The sequence below is a fragment of the Asterias amurensis genome, chromosome 16, assembly GCF_032118995.1.
Source record: "Asterias amurensis chromosome 16, ASM3211899v1".
Lineage (NCBI taxonomy): Eukaryota > Metazoa > Echinodermata > Asteroidea > Forcipulatida > Asteriidae > Asterias > Asterias amurensis.
The window spans coordinates 17709617-17733907 of record NC_092663.1 but is presented as its reverse complement, the minus strand read 5'-3'; the positions used below and the strand labels follow the sequence as shown (position 1 = coordinate 17733907).

Genomic DNA, 24291 nt, shown 5'->3' with positions numbered 1-24291 from the left:
TTTTGCTTCAAAATGTGTAAAAATGGGTACAAGGCTATGTGAATTTATCAAATTTTTTGTCAAACTTTCCTAGAAAATGTGTACAAGGCTACAGCCTTGTGAATTTATCAAATTTTGCATCAAACTTTCCTAGAAAATGTGTACAAGGCTATAGCCTTGTGAATTTATCAAATTTTGAAGCAAACTTTCCTAGAAAATGTGTACAAGGCAATTCTGTCAAATTTTGCTTCAAAATGTCTACCAGGCTATACCTTGTGAATTTATCAAATTTTGCTTCAAAATGTGTGAAAATGTGTACAAGGCTATAGCCTTGTGAATTTATCAAATTTTGAAGCAAACTTTCCTAGAAAATGTGTACAAGGCAATTCTGTCAAATTTTGCTTCAAAATGTCTACCAGGCTATACCTTGTGAATTTATCAAATTTTACTTCAAAATGTGTGAAAATGTGTACAAGGCTATAGCCTTGTGAATTTATCAAATTTTACTTCAAACTTTCCTAGAAAATGTGTACAAGGCAATTTTGTAAAATTTTGCTTCAAAATGTCTACCAGGGTATATCTTGTGAATTTAACAACCTTTGCTTCAAAATGTGTGAAACTGTGTACAAGGTCTTTAGCCTTGTGAATTTATTAAATTTTGCTTCAAAGTCAAATTTTGCATGAGTTTTTTTGAAAATATGTATTGTGAATTTTTCAAATTTTGCTTAAAAATTGGTGAAAATGTAAATTTTTCAAATTCGGCTTGAAAAATTGTGAAAATGTGTACAAGGCACATTAAATTAATACACAACCCCTTGTTGCATTTTCAGAAAGAATTTGCTAAATATGCAAGGCTTATAATATATATTATAGTATAACCTTGCGTATTAAGCTAATTTTGCCTGAAATGAAACAGGGCAATGTAACAAGATAAGCTACATGTATCAACCAATACTAAATGATAATTTTAAGCAATATATATAGTTTTAAAGTCTCTCAGCCTCTTGAAAAGAAACTAAATACAGTATATTTTCTGACAAGTTAACTTTACTTTTTATTTTTATTATTTGATAGATTACTGTTTAGCTTTTGAGTTTGGCCCATCCAAAATAAAAACACCCAGAACGACTGATCTAGCCAGACTCAAGAAACAGTGATTAACACAGTCTGAGACTCCATCTTGTTAAAATCACCATTCACTATTGAGTAAAACAATGCCTCCTTAGAGGGCCTGTTGCTCCAAATGCTCCAAGTCAACAAACCCAGGGGCACAGTAATGGACAATTTTTCCAAGAATCCATCGAAGCTATGACCAAAGTTACATAAATGAAACCTTTTAAGAGGCAGTGTTGTCATGATCAAACATGGCTGTACATAGAATTATAAACTCGCACCCAGTAACAGGAAACACCTGTCATGCCTGTGCGCTCCCCATAATAGGGAGGGACGGGTTGGCATGCAGTCCATGTACAGCCACAGGCCTGCTTTGGTCATGAAGACACGCCCCTAGTTATGCAACTCTCACCAAGTAACAGCAAGCACAAGTGCACTCTCCATAAACGGGAGGGACGGTTGGGCATGCAGTCCATGTACAGCCACAGGCCTGCTTTGGTCATGAAACTCTCACCAAGTAACAGCAAGCACAAGTGCACTCTCCATAAACGGGAGGGCAGTTGGGCATGCAGTCCATGTACAGCCACAGGCCTACTTTGGTCATGAAGACACACCCCTTTAATTCAACTCTCACCCAGTAACAAACAGCAAGAACCAATCACTCCTGATAAAAGGGAGGGACGGGCAGGCATGCAGTAATAGGATGATAGATCATAATTCCATGTACAGCCACAGGCCTACTTTGGTCATGAAGACACACTCCTTTAATTCAACTCTCACCCAGTAACAAACAGCAAGAACCAATCACTCCTGATAAAAGGGAGGGACGGGCAGGCATGCAGTAATAGGATGATAGATCATAATTCCATGTACAGCCACAGGCCTACTTTGGTCATGAAGACACACCCCTTTAATTCACGCTTCTGTGTCCCACATCCAATGAGGCTGAATCTTACATGTACATGGTTGGGTTATAGGAATTGCATACAAGTACAGTTTAATCTATTATAAAACACTTACTGAATACATTTCAGCTAATAACACCAAATTGATTTCATCATAACAAGTGTGACAAAGCATATTCCTAAAAAATTGTAATAACTTTTGAAATTAACTAAAATCTGTAAAGAATTCGAAAATTAAGTTTCCTGCTTACATTCATTGGTGTATTTACCATTAACAACAATTGTGACTGTAAAACTACAACACAGTTTGTTTTGTTAAATTGAGGTAAATGATGAACCCATGAAAGGAGAAAAGTCTTTAAATTTCTCAGAAATCACCGAAAAAGTCCTCACCGATGTCAGCAAGTAGTTGAGTGAAATCTTCTTGTAAATTTCCTTCATGAATTGAGGGTTGGTCTTTTTCATTGAAAACCATGTCATTCTGATTCTTGTATTTGCAGGGGTTCACGTACTCCGAATTAGAAGTGTCTTTATTTGTTGAAGCCATTAAAGTACCTTTTTTTACTTGACCAGAATCAACTCTGTCCACCCCTTCAAATGTTTCAGAACTTTCCAGGTTGCTTTGTGCTGGATAAGAAAACTTCTTAAAAGTTGTTTTAGATGAGTTGGGTGTGTTTTGTTGAGTTGACAGGTAGTGGGTTGACTCACTGGGGTAGACCTGTATCAGATTGCTTGGAGTGATGTTCAGATAGTGGTTCCGAAGAGACGGACTTAAAACTCCAACCTAGTAAGATAACAGAACTCAACTCAGTCTCATAAAAAAAAATTAAATCCAACATCAAATGGCGATACTTTTTAAAGAAACCTTGAAATATTACTTCATGTTCTGCCAATTTCAAAGTGTGCCTTCAGTAAAACGTTATGAAACAGAAAAAGTTAAGTCAGACGAAAAAAATGATGATGACAAATTGAAGAGTTTTAAATTAAACTGTAACTGACCTGTCTGAGAACCAAGACACACCCTGGTTTCAACTCAGCTTGATGCTCCTCTATAAGACGTCTATGTATGGTACCCTGTATCTCACCAGTTGGATCTCTCAACACAACACTAGCGTCTGTGTTGATGGTAATGGATTTGATCATTACACACAAGTGTGGCACTTTGTTTTTTGTCAGTTGCTTCAAACTAGCCTGTTGAGTCGATACATGTAGACAAAAGTTACAACTTGAAACAAACATCATAATAACATTTCACTAAAATTTCTAATTACAAAGTCTTCAATGTTTTTTTTTAGTGTATGGGCTTTAGCACTACTGCACTACAAGAAGTTGCTCAAATTGAGTTTTGTAATAAAGAGGAATCAGTACTTATCAGACAAGTGGATAGAAATAACTAAAAAACATAATTACAAAATATTTGTACAAACAGTACGTCAGAATTACCCAATAACAGGTCAAATTCAATTACAATAACTACTACCCAGTTTGTTAGTACCTGTCTTTCCTTTTAAACAATTTGCTCTATAAAAAACAAAAGTTTTACAGAAATAACCTTAAAACTAAAGTTAAATTTATATAAAAATCTTCTCTCAAAATGTACCACAAACTTTTAGCTTGGTAAAGTTGAGAGGCGTTTTCCCCTACCTTTCTTAAAAGCAAAGCAATGTTGTTTTTGGCCAGGATAGAGTGTTGGTTGTCATCCTCCAAGTCAAGATCTACTTTCATTCTCTTCCATGCTCCATGAGAGAAGTCGGCTTCACCATCATCTTCAGAAGGGATAAACTGTAAACAAATAAAACTTTAGCCATTTAATAATACATACATGTGAACACGTGTTGTAAAGCTACTTTAGTCTGCAGTGTTTTTGACAGCATGAGGGTGAGTGTGAACCAACAGGTTCTAACAGTTATCTCGCAACTTCGATGACCAATTGAGCTCAAATTTTCACAGGTTTGTTATTTTATGCATATGTTGGGATACACCAAGTGAGAAGACTGGTCTTTGAATAAACCAATAGTGTCCAGTGTCTTTGAGAAAGAAACATGTTCATGTTAATTGAACTAGTGATTAGGTAACTACACAATGAAAAGAGCAAGCACCACAAAGCAAGTGATTTGTACTTGTAATCATCTTGTAGGACTAGTATCCTGTCATGTAAGAAAACATGGTTACTATCACTCAAACCAAAATACAAAATCTATGGTTATTACACAAAGAACATTTCACACTGACAAAGTCAACTACCAAACAGAACAATAGCATTAAAATCAATAGACTACAGTATTTCATACAAAACACCCAACATATTTGTACATTAACATACCTTTGACTTTGTAGAGCCTGACTTTGGAACATCCTGTGTAGTCTCAGGAGACACTAATTCAGAGAGATCATTCAATTTCTGACCTTCCATCTGGAAAACAAATGTGGTGGAGTAAACAAACCAAAGTGATCAATGATATGGTATTCATTATATATATTCTCAATGAAGGGATCCGTTGGTATACGTACTACTTCCAACATGCAACTCACCTCTGCTTTTAGTTACTGTTTTACAAAGAAATTTGTAAGTTCAACTTACATGTACACACTGGACATGTGCACTGCTGGACATGTGTTACAGCTTGTCAATATTTTATCATATTCATGCACAAACTATAATAAAGTATGCATAAAGTATGCAAAAGACAAACACTAAAAAAAAAACATGTCATGATTTCTTGTGCACTGGTTAAAAAGTTGATAATGGCATGAACTGAGAGGACTTGATAGCAGTGGACACTATTGGTAATTACTAAAAATAATTATTAGCATAATCCCTTACTTGGTAACGAGTAATGGGGAGCTGTTGAAATACACTGTGAGAAACGGCTCCCTCTGTAGTATTAAATGAAGTTTTTAAGAAAGAAGTAATTTTCCACAAACTTAATTTCGAGACCTCAGATTTAGCATTTGAGGTCTCGAAATCAAGCATCTGAAAGCACACAACTTCGTGTGACAAGGGTGTTTTTTCTTCCATTATTATCACGCAACTTCAACGACCGATTGTTTGTAATCTTATGTATATGTTGAGATACACCAAGTGAGAAGACTAGTCTTTGACAATTACCAATAGTGTCCAGTGTCTTTAAATAATGCATTCACTAGACACTGTTAATAAAACAGTTTCACACTTACTAATTGTGGTAGTACACCAGCAGGACCCGGAAACTTCCTTACTCTTGTGTGCGATGTTGCAGTTTTTACACTGGTAGGTGTTTGGAACAGTTGAGCAACTCTAGATGTCAGTAACGATGTCTGAGGGGTAGTCATAACTGTCTTCTGGGGTTTAGCTCCATGTGTGGTAAACGCTCTACCACTCTGGTTCCCAGTATAGTGACTTCGGTTTGCAGGGCTGTGGAAACGTTGTGCTGGTGTAAACTGTCGAGTGCTTGAATTTGTGATATTTGGAGTTGATGGGACACCTTGTGAGGTAAACTTGTTGTTGAAACTGGATACAGGTGGTCTGCACCCTGAGGTTCCAGATCGTAAAGGGGTACTCATTCTGAGTTGAATGGGGGTACTTGATCTTTGAATGGGACAAAGGTTTGAAGGAGTACAGGGTAGAACGTTGGTTCTTGGTGGGTTGTTCTGAAGCTGATTACATCTTTCCTGATCAGATAGTGTCACAAGGTTTATGATTGGTCTTTGTTGGGTAATCTTTCCTGAAGACTTTCCAGGGCTAGTATCCATTGTCACTGCATATGGTTGTGATGTATTGCAGTCTTGTTTTACATTGTTTACTGTACATGGCTGTGGAGTGGCTGGATTTGCTGATCTTGATTTTGACTCTTCTCTAGAAACACTTTTGGTGACAGTGGTTGAAGGTTGTAAAATAACAGAATCCCAATCAAAGTCATCCTCCCACGAGTTGAATTGGTCATCAAAATTGTCAACCCTTTCAGTAGAAACCATCTGCAGATTTGTCTTTACTTTGGAGTCTAATAGTTTACCTTGCTTAGTTAAAGCTTGACTTGGTTGAGTTGTGGTTGGAGTTTGAAACCATTCCATTGTATTTCTGAGTTGTGGTTCCTTTGGTGTCATGGTCTTATCATCAACCCCTACTGTACATCTTGAGTTTGGATGATTTGTGCTCTTTATGTTTTTATGTGTTTCCTCCTCAGCATTCAATGTGACAGCAGACTGACTGAAGTTTGGAGTTACTCCAGCATGGTAGGAAATTGGTCTGAGTAGGCTTGCTTCTGCTGGGACTTTCTTTCTCTTGTCTTGAACAATTCTGAGTTCTTTGCTTCCAAATACAACTGCAAGATTTGAGTTGTTTACAGTGGAAGTACATACACTATCATTTGGTCTAACACTCTTGCCTGTGCTAATAATTCCTTGTTCAACAGTTTTGATGGAAATGCTCTGAAAGCAACCTTTTGGAGATTTGGGCTTGAAAGAAAATTTTCTCTGGGGAAGGTTCGCTGAAGTAACACATGCAGATACATGTAGTCCAATATTGAGGTCTTTTGGTGTCATAGCTTTACTAGAAGCATCAGCAAAATTGAGATTGCTTCCTTTCTGAACGGTAGCAATTCTTGACTTTCCTTCTTGAACGCGATTATCAGATGCAAGGCTTCCAGTAGTTTTATTATCTGAACCTCCTTGAACATTCAAACAGTTGCTTGACAACAATTCTGCACCAGGAGCTTCATCTGACAAAGCCCCAGACCAAAAGTTCTAATAAAAATGAAGAAAAACAAGTTGATGAATATCCACAGTATAAATTATCATCTCCTCGATAAGGGCATTGACAACTTATTCCCAACCCACTCACAAGTAGCAGTGTCTTAAGTCCTTTTCACCTGAGGAAAATAAGCAGGGGGTCCTTGGTCTTAAGAACACAACAGTGTTTAATCCACATCGTGTGAAAGGTATCTCTGCTTAAATAGGCACGGTTCCCTGGTCCAGACCTCCGTCACAAACACAACGTTGTGAAAATTATACCACGATCGTCCGTGCATGCTGTGTGAATGAACATTGCTTGCAAAATGAAGGACCCTGGTCTAGCTGGAGCTACCACGCATGCGTGCAAGAAGAAACGCATGATGCAAGAAAATCAAGATGTTCGACCCCGTTATACGTTAACGTTAAACCTTTTAGCGTGTTTATGGGACTATGTGTGCACGACTCCTTCAAGAGAGTAAGTTTACAATATTAGCATGAGATCATTGAGAGATGTTTTAAAAAGTTCACTCTCGAAAATCAATTTGATTTTCTCTAAAACTCTTAGATGTTTTTTTTAAATGAAATCCCAGCATAATTCTAGGAGTAGGCCTACGTAACAATTTATCAAAAAGTTCATGATCGAGCATAGATCGACACTGATTTAAAGAAAACTTCAGTGGGCAACAAAATGGGTGCAAGATTTATGACAACATTCATCGTTAAGAATCTGCACTCCCAAGTGAATTATTATTAATTGTTATTTTTTCAGGCAATGGAATTTGGTGGTCGGAGCATGGAGGTAGAAATATGAATGTTTCGCGCATCTTCGTCCTAAACAAAATCTTTTTTAGGGGCCGCCGATTATGACAGAGCAGGAAAATGATTGGTAACCAACACATGTGTTAGCGAAGTACATGTACGCTAGCTGTGAAAAGTCCAGTTTGAGTTTGACCAACGTCCTTGGTCAAGACAACTGGCGCCAGAGACCAAGGACCCTAGTTTGACTTTGTCGTGTTAAAAGGGCTTACTTAACATTAATAATGCTTACCTCATCTCCTAGTGCAAAATCTTCTTCACTGATTTTAAACATGTTGGTCACAAATCATGTCTTTATGGTCCAAGATTACTTAAAAACCTAAAGAAAGGAAGTAAAACAAATTTGTTTAAAATCTTGCGTTTGTTTGTCATTCTGTCATTGATGCACGATTGGTTTTGTTGGCCGCAAACTAGCCGTGAGAGCCTGAAGCTCGTGCGGCATATTTGCGTGTTCGGATGAAGTTTGCACGATATATTTTGTCAATGGTCAAGCTCGACATGAACTGCAAGGCATAAAGTTACCGTAATGTTCGCTTGCTTGCCCAGTTCCCCGGAAATGCCATTTGGACTTTAGTATTGGTCTTAATTAATAAAGAACTCTTTTAAATTCCCAAGTATTCTTTTTGAAAAAGTATAATGTGGAATATTAAGTCGTGGAAATAACTTTTGATTTGTGGTTTAAAAACTTAAGTCATAAAAACTTACTTGGTAACAACGAGCAAACTGAACTTGGACTCCAACCAAGTTGGATTGGAGAGCTGTTGAAAGTACAAAACAAAACCTTGTGTTATGAGAGAAGCGGCTCCCTCTGAAGTAACATAGTTTTTTTAGAGAAAAAGTAATTTCTCACTAAAATATTCAAATTGAATTCGAGACAACACCTGATGAGCTGACGCTCGAATTCAAGCATCTGAAAGCACACACAACTTGTGCAGCAAGGGTCTTCCATATTTCCAGTAACGTTATTCTCTTGCAACTTCGACAACCAAAAAAGGCAATTGAGCTCAAATTTTCTCAGCCCCCCCCCCCCCCCTCAGGTTTGTTATTTTATATTTTTATGCACATGTTAAGATACACCAAGTGAGAAGACTGGTCTTTAGACAATTACCAAAGCTGTCGAGTGGCTTTAAGGACAGAGATTTAAACATGTTTATTGGGCATACAGCAGTCAGTCAGAGCAGTAGAATAGAAAAATTAGAGTAGAAGAAGAAAGAAAAACTGACAGCACCAACCTTGCGCAAGGCTTGAAATTTGCGTGGAACATCTGGTGCGCAGGCTCGTTGAAATTTGCGTGCTCGGGCTTAAACCTACATACACAAAATAAATCGGGCCATCAGTTTGCGCGCTTAGCAGAGGCTGAAGTTTGCGCGAGGATGGAAGTTTGCACCCAACAGTTTTAATAACAGTCATGTCTGTTCTGGAAACTCGCTTAATAGAAAATAGATGGGATACACTGTTATTGTTAAAAGGTTTTTTTTAAGTACCTTAGTCTCTTGGATGTCTCATCAAACTCTGGCAAAGACAGAAACAGGAAATGGTTATCATAATGCTGCTGTCGACAAACACGGCACAGTTCAAAAGTTGACAACACACATCCATCAACTTTAAAATGGCCGCCATGCAGTTCACGCTGTTAACGCGATTTCACTGTTGTCAACTCAGTAGATTAATTTATTTTGGAGCTTTGAAGCCTCAGATAGTCCCTTCAGAATTTTGTTTTATCTTTTTTATACTTTTCATTGTCAAAATATTATTAATTGATATATACTATAGCTTGACTATTTTTATTTTTTTTACGATTGGGAAATGACGAGATTTAGAGTCAAGGAATTTCAAGATGGCCATCATAAACAAACTGTTGCTTGCGGTTGTCGCTTTGCGTCGTGTCTCCCCTCTTATCTACCGTGTCTCTCTCTGTTGCTAGCCGAGTGGCAGTTGTGTTTTAACTTCTGCTTCCCAGTATGTATAGTGTCTTTTTTCGTAAACAGTCGTGCCCATATTCCATGATTATCGAGTTATGTCCTGATGAAACATGGTTCTGTCATAAAATAATAAAGACACGCTTCCAGAAAAGTAAACTAGTGCAGCGGTATATTGCCAGTGCATTGCAATTGCAGATCCAACCAACAAACCCACTACAGTCTACACAGTTCCAACACCAGGCAATTGACAGATAATGTTGAACAAATGGCTTCAGCTTCAAAAAAGAACATCAAAGTGTCCGAAAAGGTCAGTAGGCCATATTTAAACTGAGTTAAAGTTTTGCCTTACTTTGTCAAAATAAGTTGTTGAGGTAATTGTTGAGGAAAGAGCTCGATGCCTATTGGAAGGAATCAATGATAGGATATGGGGTCACAAAGGCATAAGCCTAAACAATTTCTCCCATCAATCGTAAGTAAGTAAGTAAGTAAGTAATTTGCACTTTGTTTTTGTTGAGGTTCAGATAATTTTGCAACGTCGGATTAAAAAGTTTACGTTTTCCTACCTACAGCTAGCTAGGATAGGATACTCAAGGTTCGTTGGCTATAATTGGACAACTGCCGCCAAAAGTGCGAGTGGGTGTGTAGCAGTCATATATAGCTGTTAGTGTTTAAAAATATTAAAGTTTGTTAAAATGCTGCAAGTTTTAAGGCCTTTTAAAAGTGACCCTTAATTAAATAAAGTTTTGGTTTAAGCATGTTAAGATAAAGGTCTTGAAAAATCTTCAATTATACAATTTAATGTGTATAGTATTTTATGTTTACAGGTTTGTTGTTACATTTATTGTATTAAGTGCCTTGTTACTTATTTATTTGGGGGTTTATGCTTTTCTCCAAAGGTCCAAGAGATTAAACGTATGCAGAGAAATTGGTTTGACCAAAGAGCTTCGTCAGGAGGTAGTGAGAAAACGTCTTCATCTGCTTCTAGACTGGCCCCTACAGGGAGAGGGAGCAGTAAAGGAGCAAAAGAAACAACAAATAAACCAGGTCAGGATTCATCTTTTAAATAACGAATATATTGAGCTTTCAAATTTAAGTTCTTTTCAGAGAATGGACATTTATAAGAACAAAAAATGAACAATAGTAGAACTGAAATGACTCAACCACCACACTATATGTACTGCAATAGTAAAAAAGTATTTCATTTTAACAAATGCGAAAATATTTAACAATTATTTTGGCAACAATGAGCAGTTGAAGTTTTAATGAGATCATTGTTCTTAAAGTCACCTGGAAATAGATTTTTTTTTCTTTCAAACATAAGAGTATATGCTTACGAACAATAAAACAATTTTTTTAGTATTTGTTTGTCACGATTTTATGTTTAAAAAATATATAAAGTTGTTTGCCTACCCCTTTTGTGACGTCATTCGAGGCAGACTTCGCCTGCAATGCGTATAGTAAACACACGTGCAAAGTACATGTACGTCCAAGTCGTGAGTTGGTACATTTCAAAAAGTGTTTTTCTGCATTCAGCAGCAATACACCTGGTCGGCATTGCCGGGAAATAAAAAAAAAAAAATTGAAATGTACAAACTCACGACTTGGTCCGCACTTTGCAATTGTGTTTACTCTACGCATTACAGGCAAAGTCTGCCTCGATTGACGTCACAAACAGCGCCCTCTCGGGTCGGGGTCTACTCTTAAATTTGTAAATAACATAATAACTGATTTTTTAAAACCTTAGTTAACTGTTTATTCACATTCCACTCATCAAAACACATATATTAGTGACAAAAGCTTTATTTTGAAAAAATACCACTTCCAGGTGACTTTAAAGGAACATGTTGCCTTGGATCGGACGAGTTGGTCTATAAAAAGCGTTTGAAACCGTTTGTTATGAAATGCATATGGTTAGAAAGATGTTTTAAAAGTAGAATATAATTATCCACACAAGTATCACTCAAAACTGTACGGTTTTCTTTTTACGTCGCGAACTATCACGGTCGGCCTTTTAATGGGAGTCAAAATTTTGACTCCCATAAATGGCTAACCGTGTTATTGGACGAGGTGAAAAGAAAACCATGCAATTTCGAGGCATATTTGTGTAGATGATTGTATTCTACTTTTACAACATCTTTCGAACCATATGCATTTGATAACAAACGGTTATCCAAAGACGAACCCGACCGATCCAAGGCAACGTGTTCCTTTAAATCATCTGTCAGTCATATGCAATGTGCAGCCTTGTTTTATTATGAAACTGGTATTTTTGCTTGTGTGGGGTTTCTCTTTAGTAGGCCCCTATCTTGGACACATAGGTTTGCAACAATAACTCAATAAACAACTTGTTTGCTCTGTTTTATCCAAAATAGACACTGTTTCATGGGTTGTCTCCGGAAACTCAAAGAAAAAGCCTGTAACAGTCAGGGCAAGATCTGCATCCCCAGCTCGTCCAATCAGCCATAAATCTGTTTTGCCCGCACAAACAAGCTCAAGAGGAAAGGGAGGATTAAACCCAAAAGTCAAAGATGGGCGACCTCAGTCATCAGGACAACCAACAGGTCATCTGACAACATCAAGAAGTGATACTGGAACAGTAAAGAAGAGTCCAAACCTAGGAGGTTCTGGTGAACGGTATCTAAATGGAACAGTCTCTCATGTTGCCTCAGAACCAAATTTGGACTTTGCTGTTGAGCCAAATGAGAACTGGAATACAGACTCAAATGTGAGAACTTATCATCCAGGTGCAACACAGGGAAAATCAGACCAATCAAATCATAGCCAACAGAAAGGCTACAACCATTCAGACTATGTTACCGATATAGCTGTCCAATCACATTCCACAAAGTTACTAGGTGGCCAATCAGATATCATAGTGCAAACTATAAACCAATCAAGTGAGAATGAAATTCCTGGTGTCGTTCAATCAAAAGGAAACAGTGCAGGATTAATGGAGCCGGATGCATTTGATAAGCTCGCTGACCACATTGCAAGTAAAGTTAAGGCTGATTTAAAGCTTGAACGGAATCAAGTGATGCACTCAATTGGTTACTCGGGAATAAGCATCCTAGAAGATGATGGAAGTGAAGAGGGAAGAAGCAGTGTACAGTCTGGTCATAAATGCAGCAAGTGCAAGCAGTTTATGGTAATAATGTAAACTTCTTAATTTCTTAACTTGTGGAACAATTTTTATGGAAATTTTGAATCCATAGGGAACCAGATGAAGTTAAGTATTTATAAATGTTTTCAAAAAAAGCTGCACTTACTGTTTATTGTATGGAGGAGGTTATACTCTTCCATATATGTCTGGGTAAATGTAGGAGTGTTTTTATATTTGATTATGTTGATAATTTACCTTTTTGCTTTTGTTTCCAGGTTGCCCCAGATCACACTCCAATTATTCTTATACCTTGTGGTCATACACTATGTGAAGCTTGTGCAGAGGACAGAATTAAATGTCCAACATGTAGAACCAGAGGTAAACAAACTTAACATGTGTTCCTACTTCATCAATTGCAAGGCTTAGAGGGGTTACTACATTGCTTCAGTGCACAACAGTTTCTTAAAGAGGCCAAATCTTCCAAGCACTTAACTTCCTTCATGAAACAAGAATAATATCATGCAGTTGTACATCATTTGTTTTGCTTTTATCTTGGTACAATAAGATCAACACAATATAACAGCTCAAAGTATAACTCATTTTACTTTAAATAATTGTAAATGTAAACATTAAGCAAAACTGTACCTGGAAAAATAATGCAAATGGATGACATTCATTCCTCCAATGTTCTAGGAGTTTGATGCATGCCATGTTGAAGATATTAAGATTGTCTTTTCTTATTTCAGTGACTTCAACAACAATTAATTCAACACTCCAGCAAGTTATTTCAGCAGGAGCAGTCAATAGTCAGTTAGCATCAATCAAATCCAAAGGAGAATTAACATCCCACCAATCATACACCCCCTTAAACAAATCAGATCTTCCAGTGGGTTCAGTGAGCCAAAACACAAATCGACTGTACCAATCAGAACATAGGGGTGTCCAAGTTCATTCTTCACATTTAAGAAATGAAGTGGACAATGAATCAAGGACTGGAGGTTTTGTTGATCATCGAGAGACAGAAGTAGAGAATACTGGTAGGAGGAAAATAAGCCCAGAGGAGCAAGCCCAGAAGTATTTGACAGAATATCAGAATCTGTTAATTCGCTGTGAAGCCATGGAAGGTGAAGAAGAAGAGATTCTAGCAGCAATGGAAAGAAAAAATAGAGAAATAGCAAAACAAAAGGTATAGTGGCTGATTTTCCTTCAACAAAATTCAAATTACCATACTTATTATATGTATTGACAAGTATGAATGTTGTGGATTTGTTCCCTTTTATATTTGTATAGAAACAAGTTTGGAACATCTCAAACGAACAAGACAGACTTCGAGAAGAGTCAAGGAAGATAGAAGAGCGAATCAATGCTCTTGACTTGCACCGAAGGGAGTATGAGCAGCAGTGTAAGGATCTTGAAGAGGATAAGACGGAGCAGTCTGAGCGACTGACTTTGGTCAGAGACATGCTGAGAGGACTTGAACGGAACAAAGAAAAGGTACATAATTTGGTACATTTGAGACTAGAGCAGCCCAGAATATTTGTCAGAATAATTGCAACTCTCTTATTATTTTAAGACCGAACCCCAGATTCAAACAGCCCAACTTATTTAAGCCAATCACAGTTTGAGATCACTTAAGAAGGTTTTTGTCTTCAGGTTGTTTCCAAATTGATTGCTTGGCAGTTGCTATGACCAGAACGTATAAAAGCTGCTCTTGAATGTTATCAATCGAGCTGTGGCACTGGCCAAAATTGCTTGATTTGGACACAGCATTTCATCAGATTGAAATTGCTTTCAAATTGCAGGAAACATTCACAGCTTTGTTTAAATTTATATAGAGAGAATGTTACAAACATTTGTTTCACTAAATTAATATTGTGTTATTTCATTACAGATTAAACTCCAGGGAAGGAATTATAATATTTCCTTCGATTAACAAAGAAAGACTTCTAGAAAAAAGCTACAGAGCCTGTGAGGACATCTAGGCTACCTTGAAGTTTGAGTGCAGCAAACAAGGTTTTTAATTCCATAATTATTTCCTCAAACCCACCACTGGCACAATTACTCTGAAACAAACAGTTGCCATATGTAGTTGATGCTACTCAGGCCAAACTCAGCTCGAGTCGTTGTGACCACAGGTTTGTCCAACAATAGAAGTTCGTCTGTGCCATCCAGGCAGATCCTGGGCAGCTTTAACAGCTTAATCGTGTTGTAGGCCGACTGCGTTGAGGTCGTCTATAGGCTGTAATATGTACTGTAGGTGCAGTGGAGGCTTCCACCCTGTCAAAAGGGTTCAGATGGCTGGTTTTGTGGATTTAAGAAGGTAGCGAGAGGCACCTCAGGTCTCCAAAGAGCATGGCCGATCAAATGAAGACGACTTCTCAGCAGGGTTGTTGTGGCAGGTGTTAAACATGTGCGAGAGTACAAGTCTTTGTTGGACAGTCGTACTGGAAAGTGCACACCGAGGCTGTAATGCATGAGAGCACGGTGAGAGGCGTCGAGATTCTTGGCCATGGTGTCAGTGATCGCTAGAGCTTCACAGCTGTACAAAAGCACTGTCTCGACTGTGGACTTGAAGAGCTGCATTTTGGCTTTATCGCTGGCTACTCCATCCCACACAGGTGTGAGTTTACGAGCGGCGACCCATGCCAGCTGCCGTCGTCGCTGAATGGCACTTCGGCTATCTGCAACGTTGCACCCCAGGTAGCAGAAGTCGTCACAGGATGCAAGAGGGACGCCGGCTTTTGTACAGATGGTAGTGTGTGGAATGTCTCCAATTTTGCCATAAGACAGTAGGAATACAATGAACACTAAACAAAGTTGCTCTTGTCAAAATTCTTAAAAATGGACAGATACACATTAAGACAAAAATAAAACCGTAACCTTAAGAAGAAATTTTGTATAAAATGTTTGTATTTATTAGTAGCAAATCGGAGTTTATTTGTACATACTTATAGAGTACATTTGTTATGGTATATTGCATCAGAAAGTTAACACGTACGAAGTAAAAGTTACAACAGAAAAATATTAAACTCTATTTTTGTTTGCATTTAGCCCTTTGTGAAGCTTCAAAGTACCTGAGTTTAAATGTTTGTCAATTACTCGGAAAGCTTTGGTAGAGGGAAAAAAATGCACTAATAGCTATTTCTGCAAATTGATTACCTCTCCAACGCACGTTAACTGCAATTCTTTAGATTAAGCTTAGTTCCATGTACATGCAAAATCTGCTATAACCTCAGCAGGAAATATTGAATAAAAGACAAAACTTTCATCAGTAAATCCTTTGATGAGCCAGTAACCAATTCATATACGGTACATAATGTGGTATTTCAGTTCATTACCTGTTTCTAATAATGACCGAAATGTTCTATGCAAAATAAATGTGTTGCTCAATAAAACATTATCTCTGCTAAATCATCATATTGTTATTAACTATCTGTGGATGTTTAAACTATGGTTAAATTAAAGGCAGCGGACACTATTGGTAATTACTCAAAATAATTATTAGCATAAAACCTTTCTTGGTGACGAGTAAAGGGGAGAGGTTGATGGTATAAAGCATTGTGAGAAACTTGAGGTCTCAATATCAACCATCTAAACACACACAACTTCGTGTGACACAAGGGTGTTTTTTCCTTTCATTATTATCTCACAACTTTGATGACCAATTCAGCTCAAATTTTCACAGGTTTGCTATTTTAAGCGTATGTTGAGATACACCAACTGTGAAGACTAGTCTTTGACAATTACCAATAGTGTCCACTGCCTTTGAAGTTGGTTTTCCTTTACATAATTCGTCATTCTATAGTGTCCACTGCCTTTGAAGTTGGTTTTCCTTTACATAATTCGTCATTCTTTATTATGGTTGAATTAAAGTTACTTTTTCCTTACACAGTAAGTCATTCTGTACCTACATGTAAGCTTGTCCGTAGCTCTGTTATTTCAAAAGTCTGATTATAAGTTGAAACTTTTGCTTTAAATTAAAATGCAACATAGTCTATAGGGGAAAAATACAGACACGCCACATGAATATAAAAATATCCTTTTACTTTTCTTTAAACTTAAAGGGAAACAAAATGAAAATAACGACATGTGTACCTTTGTTTTCTGCTATATTAAACATTGTCTAAATCACAATAGACAGTTAGTATCAACATAATTATTTACATCTTATCAAACTTGTGAGAAAACTTCAGAGTTTACAATTTGTGCCAAAAAAAGTCAACACAATATTTTCAGACAGTTGGTAAGTCCTTCATTTTGTCATTTGTTATTAGTAGTGGTGCTAGACTCAACAGAACAGCTGAGATATTAAAGTATTTTAAGATTTATTAGTTGTATGTTTTGCAACTGTGTTTCTCATACTCTGACCTAGTATGGGTTCCAAGACCATGGAGTCTACGCACACAACCAATGTTCAGATCTCTGTACACAGCAAACTATTCAAGAATAATCATAGAGGGCGCTGTTACTCAAATTACAAAGCGCTCTCTATGTTTATTTATTACAAGTGTACAGTGTGGAGTGTACTTAGATCAGAACGTTGGTTGTGTGTGCACAAATGCCATGGTCTTTAGACCAAGACTATGATCCAACTTAGATGGTACAAATAATGGATGTCTTACCAAACTAGCTTTAAGCATCCATGGTTTGACATTTATACTGCATCACTATTTATAGCACCAAAAGGAAAGTATTTCAAGGCATGGTATAAGGAATATTCACAAATACCAGAGAAAAAAAAACTTGAAATATTTATTAACTCTGAAGAAATAAAAAGTATTTGATGTATTTGAGAATAAGAAAAAGAAATTGCAGGTTTCATAAAATTGTAGATCCAAAGCAAGTAAACAAGCGTGTCGATTTGTTTGTACAGTGCTACCGTGTAAGGATGAAGAACAATAAATTGTCTTCAATTCTTCACAACTGTTCTTACGTAATATAGACGGCTGAAGAATCCACAAGATAAATTTTCACACATATGAAGAGATTATGGGCAGATTCCTTCCAAATAATTGTCAACTGTTTACTAAAACTACCTTGAAGGGAAGGTACACATTTGATAATTACTCAAAACAACTGACTTGGTAACGAGCATTGGAGAGCTGTTGATAGTATAAAACATTGTGTGAAAACGGCTCCCTCTGAAGTAGCATAGTTTTTGAGAAAGAGGTAATTTATCACTTAAAAAAATAATAAAGTACTTCTAGCCAGAAGTCTTTTATTCCAATCAGAAAGCACACAAATTCGTCCAACAAGGGTGTTTTTTCTCTCATCATTTTCTCACTACTCCGATGACCAATTTAACTCAAATTTTCACAGGCTTGTTATTTTATGCTTATGTTGGAATACACAAGTGAGAAGACTGGTCTTTGACAATCACCAAACGTGTACCTTCCCATTAAGCTTTCTTCTTCTTTTCAGCCATGTTTTGGGGTCACACATTTGTGTGGGAGAAAAATAAACAAATGTACATTAATTTGAGATAAATATAAAATACTCTCTGGACATGTAATTCATCAAATGAAACAGAGAGCAAAAAAGTGTATTTGTTTATATATATTTATACTTGTAAAATAAATATGTTTTAATACAATAATTCTGACAATGGCTTTGTGTAGTGACATCCTCTTTCTGTTGGTAGAATGTGTTTGGTTGTGTTCATTCAGGCAGGGGTAAATATCTACACATTGTTATTCTTACACTTGAAGCCTGAACAGGAAAATATATTACATCAAGTAGATTTCCACTTATCTTTTATCAAAACCTGTATATATTACTTACCACTGTGACTTTCATCAAAAATATTTATCAAATGGGGAAGAATTGTTGAGGGCTACAGGTTGTTTTTGTTCTGGAATATTTCCATTTGAAACGCTGTAGATACTTTGCCTTTTCCGGACTATCTCATTAATGTAGGCCTTCATTAACTTGGCAATCTCAAAGACCTACAAAGACATCAGAAAGTGACAACCTTGGTTAAACTCTACTCATGGATTTGAAAAACTTGCGTTACAAACTTGTCTGCATAATAACAAAGACACAATAGTACGGGAAAAAACATACATTTGACAACCCTATCATCTTGATGTGGAACTGAGTGTTCAGAATGACTAGAGTCTGATTGTACAGAATGGATAGAGTCAACCCCAAGCACAACCACCCCCCCCCCCAAACAAACCCCAAAACAAACAAGCATCAGCAACAACAAAACACCCCCCCCCCCCAACACACAACACAACACCAAATCCTGCACTTTCTGGTGTAATGACTTACTTGGTTTGTTTCAAAGGACAATTCATGTCGTCTTCCTTCTACAACTATCTTGTACTCGTTCGGTATCGGTGCTCCAAATGATAGTATCCTAGGAGTCAAATACAAATTAAATTACTTATGTTTATAAAAAAACAAACCTTTTTTCTTTTCATTTTTAAATTTCCTAATTTAGAAACAGTTAAATTGAAGTTAACATTGAATGTTCCACAATCCTTTCAACATTTATGAGTAACAAACGTTCACAGGCCTAGTGGACTACACAAGGGTTTTGACTTGTCCGCCCCTATTTTCAAATGCTATCCAAAAGCTGGTGATCAACGAGGTGTAAATAAGCTGCTACAGTAGAGTGACATGGTGCTTCCAATATCCTCAATTAAAGGGAAGGTACACGCTTGGTAATTGTCAAAGACCAGTCTTCTCACTTGGTGTATCCCAACATAAGCATAAAATAACAAGCCTGTGAAAATTTGGGCTCAATTGGTCATCGAAGTTGCGAGAAAATGATGACAGAAAAACTACCCTCGTTGGACGAATTTGTGTGCTTTCATATAGGAATAAAAGACTTCTAGCTAGAAGTCTTTTATTATTTTAGTGAGAAATTACCTCTTTCTCAAAAACTACGTTACTTCAGAGGGAGTAGTTTCCCACAATGTTTTATACTACCAACAGCTCTCCAATGCTTGTTACCAAGTCAGTTTTTAAGTTAATATTTGTTTTGAGTAACTACCAAACGTGTACCTTCCCTTTAATGGCAATGTCACTTTGCTACAATAACCAATGGTAATTTGATCAGCCCTCACCTCTCATACGTAATCTCTTCAATTGGATTAGGTTCCCCCTGTTTATGTACAGCAACCATACATGGTGCTTTCAATATCCTCAATTAATGGCAAAGTCACTTTGCTACAATAACCAATGGTAATTTGATCAGCCCTCACCTCTCATACGTAATCTCTTCAATTGGATTAGGTTCCCCCTGTTTATGTACAGCAACCATACTAGCACCAACAGCAAGCCACAGGTTGGCAGGAAATCTACCATCAGTGCTCTCTACCTCAAATAAACGTGCTCCATAAGACTTCCATTGCTGGATGATGTTCATGTAGGCTTCTTGAGCACTGTCTGCAGAAATACCCTAGTGAAGTAATAACAATATTATAGTTGGCAATTATACCATGGTTTCAGGCTGGACAGTAAATAGTATTAGCTCCCTGAAGAATTTCAAATTGACAACAAGTTCCTGAGATGCAGCAGAGATGCTTATAGTTCAGTTTCTTAATTTATTAAAATTGGTTCACACACAATTGCACCTTACGCTAACAAGGATTTTGAGTAATTACCAATAGTGTCCACTGCCTTTAAATAATCATAATATACCTTCAGTGTTTTCCACTTGTCAACAATCCTTGTTGTTGTAGCTGAGATCTCATCAGCAAACACTGAATCCAAAATGGAGTCATCAGAAGCTGGAAAAAGAGAATGAAAGTCATAAATACCATTTCAAGGCTCCTAACTAAGACAAGGGTTAATTAATAGTAAAAAAATACTTTTCAGTCCACTCAGCCAAGTAACTATTGTGAACATACACAATATAAAACTTACCAGACTTCTGTAACTTCTTAAGTGTCTTGTCACCTAATCCTTTCAGAGTACCCTATAAAATGAAAAATAAGGAGGTTGTAGTCTTTGGTCAAACAGTTTTACATTTGCTCATAAATTTGCAGTAATATAAAGCTTAACAAACAAGTCTGGCGAATGATGACATATGCCTAAAAAAACAGACCATTCAAATCCTCCACCCTCTCCTGTTCGTTATTACATTATATCATACTCCCATAGCATACTTGAACTTACTGATATGAAGTTATCTTTTCGTTGCTTCATCGGAAATCCAGCGAAGTCATTGTCGTCTTTCTTAGGTTGGGATTTAAGTCTATCCACAGGGTACACTTCACTCAATTCACGTCTAAAACAACAGATAATACACCAATATTCTTATATGTAACTGTAATAAAATGTTCACTTAGTTACAGTGTTTGTCTACAATGTTCAAGTTGGTACCCTTTCTCCCTTAATAGCCCTTTTTTCATAGATATGGTGGACACTATAGGAGTCCACTATTTAGTTTGGGTAAATACAAACAAATTTGCCCGAACCCAAAAGTGTCATAATTTTGTGCCCACCTTAATTTCAAGAGTGGGTTATTAATCTTTAATGTAATGCTTTAGAGCAAATGATAGATTATAGTAAGCTAACTACAACAAATGACTTACATCCAATCATTCTGGACATAGTCACCACGAACAAACTGTGTACGGAGGGCAGCCAGTTGGATCAATTTCTCAGCTGAAGTGGGAAAGAAACCACGTATGACATCCTCACAGGCCTACAGGAAACATAATAATGTAAATTCAAAGATAATATCAAAAAAAGGAAATGCATTGAAGTTATTTACAACTGAACTTGTAATTAGTCAGTTAGTATCCATAACAATTACATCAAGCTATTCAACAATATAGCACCAAATATGCTAACTATTTCAAAGTTAATAATTGTGGGGGAAAAAAATTATCTGTAAATTAAAATTCTCTTTAAGAAGATGCTTTCTATAAACCTCAACTACTCACTCACCTCTTCATACAAGAAACTATACTCAATGCTTCCCTTCTCCACATTCTTAGTATCCAAGTAACAGAAGAGTTTGAAGAAGAGTTGCCAAGGTTTCCCACGATCACTCAGCCCTCTAGCTTTGTATCGTTCAAACTTAGCGATGATATCTGCAATGACTGTCCGGTCCTCAATGGCTTTCTCTACATGGCCACTTCGTTCATACAGAGCAAACCGATTGTGACATTTATCTAGACCCATCCCCTTCACTAGAGTGTGTACCACCTAGGATAGAAACATATTACAGCTGAGACATAACGAAGATAATTAGAATACTGTGCCTTTTATTCCTGTCAGGCTTTCTCTAAATGGCCACTTCATTCATACAGAGTAAACCGATTGTGACATTTATCTAGACCCATCCCCTTCACTAGAGTGTGTACCACATAGGATAGAAACATTATTACAGTTGAGACATAACGAAGATTTTAAGAATACTGTGCCTTTTATTCCTGTCAGGCTTTCTCTAAATGGCCACTTCATTCATACAGAGCAAACCGATTGTGACATTTATCTAGACCCATGATTTACAGCAGGTTTATATATTGCATTAATAGGGGAATCAGTGTGGGGTGAAAAGGTTGTCAACTAGTGGTTTAATCCCAACAAGGCCTGGTTCTTAAATAATTTTAACGAGACGAAGTCGAGGTAAATTATCAAGAACCAGGCCTCGGCGGGTTTAAAACACTGGTTGAAACCAATTCAACACACTTTGGATTCCCATTCATAAATACCCTTTCGGTCAAAAACATCCGAACTTTTTGGTCAAAAAGTAAAATAAATGCAAAAATTAGAATTGTTCAATGATTTCTTTCAACACAACACCCCTCCAGCTATGAAATGGTAAAGCCCTCTACAGCCCTCGGGTACACAACTCCTTATAAGGGAATGCTGTGCGCGTCGCGCGTATCGCGTGATGTGGCACAACTGTTTCAGCCGTTGCTCTCGACCAATAGGAATGAAGAAACTGTCTTATCAGAACAGGTGCAAGCTCTTGTGTCACGCCCATGTTTCAACACTATTTACTGGTCATAAACAAGGGTTTATACACACCCCTGTGATGCGCTCTCCACCAATAGGAATAGCGAAACTGTCCGAGGTATTTATGACTAAATAATGCAATGCTTACTAACCTGTCCTGCAGTTGTTGCCGAGTTGATATTAATTTGACACGATCCATCTCCATGACAGAACACTGTCGCACTCATCTCTCTGCGACCCTACACATAATATAATATTTCATAGATAGTTCAAAATGCATTCCTCTTCAAAATCTCTGTTATTCAAAGTTCAATTCTGAATTAGAATTAGATATAATGAACTGGCTGTCATTGGTCAAAGTCAAAAGCAAATGTGAAAATGACAAGTCTAGTTCCAGAATAATAATAATTAAGGAAACTTTTGAAGCGGCTGCTGGGCAAAAAAAAAAACAAAAAAAAAAACAAGCAATAAAAGTAGCATCACATAATTAGAAAATAGAGTTAACAAAATGCTTCTTTATGCGGGTGAGTTTTTAAACTGTTTTTGAATATGCCAAGTGAATTTGAAAGTTTTAGTTTCAGGTAGGGTGTTCCAAAGCCTCGATGTCACACTCTGATAACCTCTCTCCCTATCGATGATTTGCTGATTTTTCCTGAAAGAGTTTGTAATGTGAAGACCGTAAGCCATGATGTTCTAGGGTATAGAACACATGACTACTATAACAAACTATCAACAGCTACTTCATGGTTTCTGAGAAGGAGCTGTGTGTTGTGAAGACAGTAAGCCACAACGTCCTGGGGTATAGAACACATGACTACTATAACAAACTATCAACAGCTACTTCATGGCTTCTGAGAAGGAGCTGTGTATTGTGAAGACAGTAAGCCACAATGTCCTGGGGTACAGAACACATGACTACTATAACAAACTATCAACAGCTACTTCATGGCTTCTGAGAAGGAGCTGTGTGTTGTGTAGACAGTAAGCCACACTGCCTGGGGTATAGAACACATGACTACTATAACAAACTATCAACAGCTACTTAATGGCTTCTGAGAAGGTGCTGTGTGTTGTGTAGACAGTAAGCCACAACGTCCTGGGGTAGAACACATGACTACTATAACAAACTATCAACAGCTACTTAATGGCTTCTGAGAAGGAGCTGTGTATTGTGAAGACAGTAAGCCACAACGTCCTGGGGTACAGAACACATGACTACTATAACAAACTATCAACAGCTACTTAATGGCTTCTGAGAAGGAGCTGTGTATTGTGAAGACAGTAAGCCACAACGTCCTGGGGTACAGAACACATGACTACTATAACAAACTATCAACAGCTACTTAATGGCTTCTGAGAAGGAGCTGTGTATTGTGAAGACAGTAAGCCACAACGTCCTGGGGTACAGAACACATGACTACTATAACAAACTATCAACAGCTACTTAATGGCTTCTGAGAAGGAGCTGTGTATTGTGAAGACAGTAAGCCACAACGTCCTGGGGTACAGAACACATGACTACTATAACAAACTATCAACAGCTACTTAATGGCTTCTGAGAAGGTGCTGTGTGTTGTGTAGACAGTAAGCCACAACGTCCTGGGGTAGAACACATGACTACTATAACAAACTATCAACAGCTACTTAATGGCTTCTGAGAAGGAGCTGTGTATTGTGAAGACAGTAAGCCACAACGTCCTGGGGTACAGAACACATGACTACTATAACAAACTATCAACAGCTACTTAATGGCTTCTGAGAAGGAGCTGTGTATTGTGAAGACAGTAAGCCACAACGTCCTGGGGTACAGAACACATGACTACTA

At 37.3% G+C, this 24291-nt stretch overlaps 3 protein-coding genes across 9 annotated transcripts in view; 1 reads left to right on the top strand and 2 right to left on the bottom strand.

The window, feature by feature from the left end:
• Positions 1 to 647: 647 nt before the first annotated feature.
• On the bottom strand, positions 648 to 9207 carry LOC139949098 (uncharacterized). 4 transcript variants are annotated; one of them, XR_011787519.1, is made up of 9 exons: positions 9008 to 9207; positions 8229 to 8281; positions 7756 to 7842; positions 5175 to 6719; positions 4321 to 4410; positions 3642 to 3779; positions 2997 to 3188; positions 1583 to 2781; positions 648 to 1460 (listed from the first exon to the last, which is right to left on the bottom strand). XR_011787519.1 is itself a non-coding variant. In XM_071947502.1 (9 exons), the coding sequence occupies exons 4-9, from the start codon at positions 7795 to 7797 to the stop codon at positions 2365 to 2367; spliced, it is 2424 nt and encodes an 807-aa protein (XP_071803603.1). In that variant the 5' UTR covers positions 7798 to 7842; positions 8229 to 8281; positions 8756 to 8830; positions 9008 to 9207; the 3' UTR covers positions 648 to 2364. The 4 variants fall into 4 exon arrangements, 3 of the variants coding, with proteins under 3 accessions (XP_071803603.1, XP_071803602.1, XP_071803604.1); XM_071947502.1 differs by adding an exon at positions 8756 to 8830 and having other exon boundaries at positions 648 to 2781; XM_071947501.1 differs by having other exon boundaries at positions 648 to 2781.
• Positions 9208 to 9372: 165 nt separating this feature from the next.
• LOC139948608 (uncharacterized) lies at positions 9373 to 15835 on the top strand. Of its 2 annotated transcripts, XM_071946797.1 has the most exons (7): positions 9373 to 9752; positions 10342 to 10489; positions 11818 to 12590; positions 12821 to 12923; positions 13292 to 13731; positions 13836 to 14039; positions 14437 to 15835. In XM_071946797.1, exons 1-7 carry the CDS (start codon positions 9711 to 9713, stop codon positions 14476 to 14478), a joined length of 1752 nt encoding a protein of 583 aa, XP_071802898.1. In that variant the 5' UTR covers positions 9373 to 9710; the 3' UTR covers positions 14479 to 15835. The 2 variants fall into 2 exon arrangements, with proteins under 2 accessions (XP_071802898.1, XP_071802897.1); XM_071946796.1 differs by lacking the exon at positions 14437 to 15835 and having other exon boundaries at positions 13836 to 14117.
• Positions 15836 to 15979: 144 nt separating this feature from the next.
• The window catches only part of LOC139948607 (unconventional myosin-X-like), a 50979-nt gene continuing 42667 nt past the window's right edge, over positions 15980 to 24291 (bottom strand). For all 3 annotated transcript variants that reach the window (XM_071946792.1, XM_071946794.1, XM_071946793.1), the window contains 9 exons: positions 22619 to 22705; positions 21450 to 21710; positions 21092 to 21204; positions 20673 to 20784; positions 20421 to 20472; positions 20196 to 20284; positions 19757 to 19953; positions 18819 to 18906; positions 15980 to 18490 (listed from right to left, as the gene is read on the bottom strand). In XM_071946792.1, coding sequence (XP_071802893.1) covers positions 18341 to 18490; positions 18819 to 18906; positions 19757 to 19953; positions 20196 to 20284; positions 20421 to 20472; positions 20673 to 20784; positions 21092 to 21204; positions 21450 to 21710; positions 22619 to 22705 — 1149 coding nt within the window. In that variant the 3' untranslated portion in view covers positions 15980 to 18340. The remainder of the gene's footprint in view (positions 18491 to 18818; positions 18907 to 19756; positions 19954 to 20195; positions 20285 to 20420; positions 20473 to 20672; positions 20785 to 21091; positions 21205 to 21449; positions 21711 to 22618; positions 22706 to 24291) is intronic.